Source organism: Coptis chinensis, chromosome 6 (assembly GCF_015680905.1).
Source record: "Coptis chinensis isolate HL-2020 chromosome 6, ASM1568090v1, whole genome shotgun sequence".
Lineage (NCBI taxonomy): Eukaryota > Viridiplantae > Streptophyta > Magnoliopsida > Ranunculales > Ranunculaceae > Coptis > Coptis chinensis.
Genome location: NC_141461.1, coordinates 74,365,444 through 74,372,985, shown reverse-complemented (window position 1 = coordinate 74,372,985; position 7,542 = coordinate 74,365,444). Strand labels below are relative to the sequence as shown.

Sequence of the window (7,542 nt, the reverse complement as noted above, 5' to 3'; positions counted from 1 at the left end):
GACTTGTGGACTAGATTATATAGATATATATAGACATAGTAGTATAAATTAATGGCTTAAGTGCTTAAGTAGTTAACTTTGTCAGCCAATATTAAATTCTTAGTAGGTCAACGCACTCTAGTTTTGAGAAATTGAAATAAATATATAATTTTGTTGATATTTATTATTTAGATCTTCTAACAAAAAAAAAAAAAATTGAATATATATATTTGGGATAAAATGGGGTGTGCACATAATCTTGCACCCCTCGTTCAGAATCATGGCTTAGTCCCTGTCAGATAGACTATGACGAGTATAAAAACTCATAAAATATTTGTATACAAAGTTCATCATTGAACAATACAAAATGATAGAACTAAAATGCATGGCACAGCACAAAAAAAATGTCTGAAGTCCACTATAATTGGTTGGTAGAAATAAAATAACAACTCAAATTATCTCTCTATCTCCTCTCTCCTGTTTTCTCTCTCTAGCCAATCACAACCGATTTCGGATGGTTTTTTTTTTTTTTGTGCTAGAACATGTGGTGTAGTCGCCCCATAAAAAAAAACGAAACAAAATAAAGTATGCTAGAAAAAGGCAAGTGGAAAGACCCAAGTTGCACATTTAAGCAATCATAGGTATGGACAAAATCACCTAAAATAAAGTTAGACTATGATGAGTATAAAAACTCATTAATATTAATATGAGTGAGTTAGTTACCTCTCATCACTCACTTACTTTTCGCACCTTTTTCCTTTTGTTTTACCATTCTCCCTCTCTTTTCGCCTTATTCATCGCCAATTCCTTCCTCCGTTTCTCCAAAAAATTTCTCATATACACCGAAAGGTACAATTCTGCGTTCTTGCTTTTTGCAGTATTTACAATTGTGTAGATCTTGAAAGTTTGTCCATCCACCTGGCAATTTTCAAATCAAGGATGTGACCAATTATAACCGTTGAATGTAATGCTGGCTTTCATGAAAGAGCCTAGACGTCGTTGTAGAGGTTACAGAATGAATTGGAGAAAACTAGTTTGTATTTTAACTTTCATAGGGACAGTTGGATTTGTTTTACAGACTTGTATACTTCCTTATCCTCTACACAACTGGTTTCTTGTACCTCCGGTGACAGTTTCCTCGTACAAAGTTACAAATAGTACTATAAATATGAAAAAAGATCTTCCTTTAGCAACACTTGATAATATTTCTTCAGCTGTATCAAACATTTCTTTAAATACGACTAGTGAGATGATTCCATCCGTGCCTGTGGTACAAGTGAGAGCTGATGTTTCTCCTAAGAAAAGAAGGGAAAGTAGGAAGACTAACAGAAGGATTCCCTATGAGCCACCTATTGTGGCTCCACCGCCGCCAATGCCTGTTGATCCCCATCTGGTATAATATACTTTCTCAACATTTTCCCAGTTGTTTTTTAATATTTTTATGTCAAATTTACTGTATCTGCTCTTTGAAATAAATGTATAGAGACGCATCTGGTCCTTGCCACCAGACAAGGCACTTGTTTATGCCAAGAAAGAGCTTGAGCATGTTCAGATTGTTACGGATGATCCTGATCTTTATGCTCCTTTGTTTCGGAATGTTTCCTTCTTTAAAAGGTAAGCCCCATAATTTTTATTTTTATTTTTCATTTTTTTGTATATTGGATTGCCTCTGGACACTTTGAAAACAAAAGTTTTGATGACATCAATGACATAGTATTCACTTTAAAGGGTGGGAAAAAAAACTCAGTATTGAAACGTAAACAGTTTACCCCAAAAGTTTGTTGAAAATACAAGTGTATTTCTAGTGTCCTGCAGACAACATGAAAGACTTCTATTCCTTTATTTGTCTATTTTGGCTAGGCAAGCAAGAAATTTTGTTATTATAGAAAAGCAAACAGATTTTACAAAGAGAGGATTACATGTAAAGGGGAAGGATTCATTATACCTGCCAACTAGGTTGGCTTGGTATCTCTATTTATCCTGTGTGCAACTCCCTTGCGAAAAAAGATATATTACATCCAATCAAATCTGGAATAACATCACGTTTGGTGTTCCTATCTAGTAAAAAAGTTAGCTATACTGAACTACTCGAAGTCCCTTGCTTAGCCTGGACTTACATAGCTTAGCTGACTAGTTAGATTGTCTCCATGTCATTTGGGAGGGATAATGGCTGAAGGTTACGCTATATAACCTGGAGGATACAAGGAAAAGCTGCATCACCAAAACCCTAAATAGGTGTGTGATATTCATTTCCCCAAAAAATATGTCCAGTGTCCATCGCTTAGATAAAGCACTTTCCACTCTTCAGAATTCCAAAAGCTGGGCAATATTTTACGCTGAAGTGCTTATTTTCTGCTTATTTGGTGTAAAAGGTGTTACTTTCAGTAGTTAATAATAGCTTTTGTAGTTATTCCTCCTGGGATTTTACATACCTGCTGTAGCTATTTGCAACCTTAATTGCTTGGATCATATACCCTCATTTTCATTTGAAATTTCAACTTCAGGAGCTATGAGCTGATGGAAAGCATACTTAAGGTCTATATTTACAAAGATGGAGCAAGACCAATTTTCCACCGCCCACATCTCAGGGGAATATATGCCTCTGAAGGTTGGTTTATGAAGTTAATGGAGGAAAACAGACAGTTTGTTGCAAAGGACCCAAAAAGGGCTCACTTATTTTATCTTCCATACAGTGCACGCCAGCTAGAGCTTGCTCTTTATGTGCCCGACTCACATAATATAAGACCCTTATCGATCTATCTAAGGGACTACGTAAATTGGATCGCGGGAAAGTATCCATTCTGGAATCGGACCCATGGAGCAGATCACTTTTTAGTTGCTTGCCATGATTGGGTATGAAATCGTTCCCATATTCCTGTTATCTTCTGTAAAGTGTAAACTGTATGTCATTTGACTAAACTGAAAGAGAGACTCCTGCTGATTTAAGATTAGTATAGTCGTGGTTACAGATGATTCTGTTTTGCTGGTTATTCCACTTTTTAAAATCTATTAGGGGTTTCATTAGCCTTTACTGCTTTCATTTCTTTAGTTATAAGCCTATTACAGTTGTCTGAAGATAAACTTGGCCATCTAAAGGTATGAAGAGAGCAATTAAAGAGGGCTTTGTCTGGTTTTATTTCAATGTTATTTTCCAAGTCTATGGAGTTCAACAAGTAGAATGTATGCAGATGTTTTGTTCCTTAACTGTTGTTAGGATCTCGATTACGATTTGGTTGAGTTGTCCTAAGCATTTAGGAACTCTTTACATACTGTTGTCATGAGACTGCAATAGTTTGAGTAGATGAATTAGAGCTTTCGCCTAGTGGATCTCCCATATCAGATACATTAAATAGTGTTGATAGTTGAACCTTTTGCATGAGTATTTAATACTGGTGATAACAATAGCCATACAAAGTTTCACCGTACCATAATGTTTCAAAAAGGTAACTGGATTCGCTAACCTTTAGATTATTATTAAGGGTGGTGTAGTGTGTTATACACAGAGATGTCAGAAACCCAGAATGCACAAAATAAATCATAGTTGGATGAAAGCGAATAAGTGATTTTTCTTTATTTATTTATTTACTTATTTATAAGTTACAAAGTTTGAAAGATAATGGTGGAGGATTAAGTATGTAAGTTTGAAAGGGGGTAGAATATATGTTATACTTGGAAATTGGAAGCAGTGATTACCAAATACTAAGTTTTACTTTATAGCTTTTATTAGTTACAGTTACAAGTTTCAACACAGTTTCCACCTGTTGAATATAGCTTTCCTGGTTTCAAAATCTGCGCTATTAAAATTTGGAAATCATAATAAAATACTAAATCATGCATTATGACATTATTGATGGACATGATCTAGTGAGGAACACATTCAGAGCACAAGCCCGTCATGATTTGCGATATCCAATAGCAAGCCTACAGGTCTACAATAGAGATATCTTATCCTTATCAGTATTACTGTTATTGTTATTTTATTTAACCAGTCAGGATACTCTTTGGTCATTTTTTGCACTTCGTCCTCCCATCAGTAGTACCCAAATTGTGGAGTTCTGCTTAATTAATTTTTGACAATACGATTAAATGTTTTATTTGTTCATCCTAATTTATGAATGTGTTTGACCTTTTCTTTTTCTCCATACTCTTCGTGTGCGGTCTTCTTTGGTTCTTCATTACTCTTGCTTATCTCTGACACTTTTTTTTAAGGGACCATACACTGTGACGGAACACAAGGAACTACTTAGGAACACAATAAAAGCTCTCTGCAATGCAGACCTATCTGAAGGAATATTTGTCCCTGGAAGGGATGTCTCCCTGCCAGAAACCACAATAAGAAAGCCCAGGAAACCTCTTAGAGACATTGGAGGAAAAAGAGTCTCTCAACGCCCAATCCTTGCTTTCTTTGCTGGAAATATGCATGGTAGGGTCCGTCCCACTCTACTTCAATATTGGGGTGGCAAAGACGAAGACATGAGGATATACGGGCCTCTACCAAACAGAGTTGCCCGAACGATGTCTTATGCTCAACACATGAAATCAAGCAGATTTTGTGTCTGTCCAATGGGGTACGAAGTTAACAGCCCTAGGATTGTTGAGGCTATCTATCATGAGTGTGTTCCAGTGATCATTGCAGATAATTTTGTCCTTCCATTCAGTGAAGTGCTGGAGTGGAAGTCTTTCTCGGTGGTTGTGGCAGAGAAGGATATACCAAATCTGAAGGATATTCTCTCAGCTATACCGTTGAGAAGATATCTTTGGATGCAAACGAATGTGAAGATGTTGCAGAAGCATTTCCTTTGGAACCCAAGACCAATTAGATATGATCTTTTCCACATGGTTTTGCATTCCATCTGGTTTAATCGGCTAAATCAGATTCAGACTCCACAGTTTTGAATTTCTTGGTGTGAGCATCTTATACTTATCATAGAACAGATTCTCTAGCAATGATTAGGTTGACGGCTTAGCTAGGAAGAGGATTGGAGTGCAACGGTGCAAGTAAGAAAAAGAGGGGCAAGTTATTGTCTATTTGGATAGTAGAGGCTCTATCTCTGTCAATCTTTCATTGTGAAAGCGGATAATCTGGATTATTTCCTTCAGTTTTCCTTTGCCAAGTTGTATGGTTTGCATTTCGGAAAGGCAATTGCAGCAAGAAATATCTGAAGGGAAACAATGGTGAGAGCTTTGAATGAGGATTTATAAATCAAGAGTGGAATGCTTGATTTGCTAACTTTTTGTACACGTCACTCCCGCAGTCTCGCCTAATCATTCTTTTTTCAGGTATGTTGGAGCTCTAGACTTCTAAGTTTGAACCATATGCATCTATATATTTCACATAGTTCCAGTGTGCATGGGATATTTTTAGCACAAAGTATTACCGTTTTGTTTTTTGAATGGTTAGAAATTGGGACTAGTAATTTGGGGAAGGAAATTCAATTCGGTTCAGTTAATTATTGAAATAAACTGATTGTGAAGATCAACGTTGACGGGGTTATTAGAATGATTAGAGTTATCAAAGGGAACTGTTCCGCACCCTCAAGAAGTCTACATGAAAGTTCTTGAAGGTTGTGAGAAATTCCCTTGGCTACTCTGTTATCAAGAGTTTCCCCAGTGAAAAGTTCCCATGTGCAATCAAATACACCCTTAGTTTGTGGTATAGATATTTATAAGCATCGTGCTAATGGTCTTTCACTTTTGCTCTTCCTTGTTCTTGTTCCAGTCTGAATTATTTGTTGTCTTGAATTGCAGGAACATAACGTAGGAGGAAGTATACGTCAACAGATTGTAGTATTGTACTAGCACTGAAGACTTTTGGAGTTTCGGTTAGTTCGTGAGGAAGAGAGTATTATATGGTACAAAGTATATGGAAAGGAAAGCAGTTTAAATGCAAGTTTTATATCAGAGCCTTATTAAACATATAGTCGCTTTTAAATTCCAAATCAGGATGTAGTGCCATCAGTATGGCTGAAGAAAGTGATACAAGTACTAATGATAGAATAGAATCTAAATCAAGCAGACGACGAAATTCCCAAAGCGAAACTCCTCCTGTCACCTTTTCGATATTTGTGAATCGAGTCTCAGTGTTAATGCAAACATTTTGGAAGCACGAATCATCCAGGTGTGTCATGATATGCCTTGCCGCCGGTGGGGTCGATCTTATTAAGTACCATGCTTGAAATTTTAGTCTGTCAAATACGAGCAAGACAGTAACTTATGTTGCATGTGAATAAAAAAAACAATAAAGAGACATGGACTGTATCTTCTATGGACGCACATCCCATGTATTTATAGAGGTAGGTCGGTCACAACAGTCCAACTTGCACAAGGACATGGTCAGTCAAGAGACCAACTCACACTAGGACACTAAAACCGAAACTTGCAGCAAAGTCCAACTCGCACAAGGACATGGTCGGTCAAGAGACCAACTCACACTAGGACACTAAAACCGAAACTTGCAGCAAAAGCAAAAACAAGTTTAGGCTTTTGGTTAATCCACTACCCACTAGACAACAGTAAGCCCGAGCCCGATATGACTCGGTTCGGTGCGGTGCAGGTGTGGCTTTGAGTGAGTCCTCCCTCCTAACACAAAAGCATTTGTACCTTAAGGGCACGCCCTTATGGTAGAGGAATGTCTCTTATACTTCACTTTCTAGTGGTGGATAACTAATGTGGGACTATCTACAATGTACTAAAGTGGAGAGAACACACTTTGTTCATCTCCTCCACTTTACACACACACTAGTATTTAGAAATACTTATAGAGATTCCAACAATCTTCCACTATTTCAAAATACTAATAGTCCTCAATATTTTGGAATAGGATATTACAAAAGAAATGAGTTAATGAAATGCCAGAGAGAATAAAAAAAACAATGCATAAGATACTAGTGTTTTACGGGCTTGAACCAGTCATAGGATAACATGTCTTATAATATGTGAAAGTGGTGGATTAAAAAATCTTTGAACCAACATTCCCTTGTAGTAAAATAGATCACATGCACCCACATTGCTCTTTCATTATATGCATGTTCTGCGGTGTTGCGTTTTTTGGCCCCTGCGCTGCCTGCGTTCTATGAATGCTCTAGAATACTTGTCTGAATACTCATAAGACCCGACCCAGTTCTACATTCACGTAGGTGGATATCCATGAAGTGTACATTGCAGTTAAAATACACTATCTCATAAAAAATAATGGACTATGGATTCCAATAAGAGTAAAATAACTCATCATTTCTCATTGCAATTCAAGTTATACAAAGTATACAAAAAATGATATCTCATCATAGGGTGGGATGTCTCAAAGAAAGACGGTAGTATACCAGAGCGATGAGGTGATTTGTTTTTCCCTTTGAACCTACTTCATGGGGATCTCCAATCATATAGGTGGGGTTGCCGTCAGTGTCGCCCTCTATCTAAGGCAAAAGTCCCATCCCCCTCGACGTTTCAACCACTTGTCTCATGTGAAGTGGTTTTGTCAGAGGATCGGCCAAATTTAACTCTGACCTCACATAATCTAGAGCCACAACTCCAGATTCCAGCAGCTGTTTTATAGACTGTAGTCTC

At 37.2% G+C, this 7,542-nt stretch overlaps 1 protein-coding gene across 2 annotated transcripts; it reads left to right on the top strand.

The window, feature by feature from the left end:
- Positions 1 to 679: 679 nt before the first annotated feature.
- On the top strand, positions 680 to 6,089 carry LOC147494428 (Exostosin family protein). Of its 2 annotated transcripts, XM_086568777.1 has the most exons (5): positions 686 to 1,372; positions 1,463 to 1,593; positions 2,484 to 2,832; positions 4,189 to 5,259; positions 5,728 to 6,089. In XM_086568777.1, the coding sequence occupies exons 1-4, from the start codon at positions 947 to 949 to the stop codon at positions 4,873 to 4,875; spliced, it is 1,593 nt and encodes a 530-aa protein (XP_086424903.1). In that variant the 5' UTR covers positions 686 to 946; the 3' UTR covers positions 4,876 to 5,259; positions 5,728 to 6,089. The 2 variants fall into 2 exon arrangements, with proteins under 2 accessions (XP_086424904.1, XP_086424903.1); XM_086568778.1 differs by lacking the exon at positions 4,189 to 5,259 and having other exon boundaries at positions 680 to 1,372.
- The last annotated feature ends 1,453 nt before the right edge of the window (positions 6,090 to 7,542 follow it).

What these genes read in the sequence shown, in the direction of transcription:
- LOC147494428 (XM_086568777.1), top strand. Translation starts at nt 947, where the DNA reads ATGCTGGCTTTCATGAAAGAGCCTAGACGTCGTTGTAGAGGTTACAGA. An exon ending in TGCCTGTTGATCCCCATCTG is followed by an intron (nt 1,373 to 1,462) that starts GTATAATATACT and finishes ATAAATGTATAG; the next exon opens with AGACGCATCTGGTCCTTGCC. An exon ending in AATGTTTCCTTCTTTAAAAG is followed by an intron (nt 1,594 to 2,483) that starts GTAAGCCCCATA and finishes TTTCAACTTCAG; the next exon opens with GAGCTATGAGCTGATGGAAA.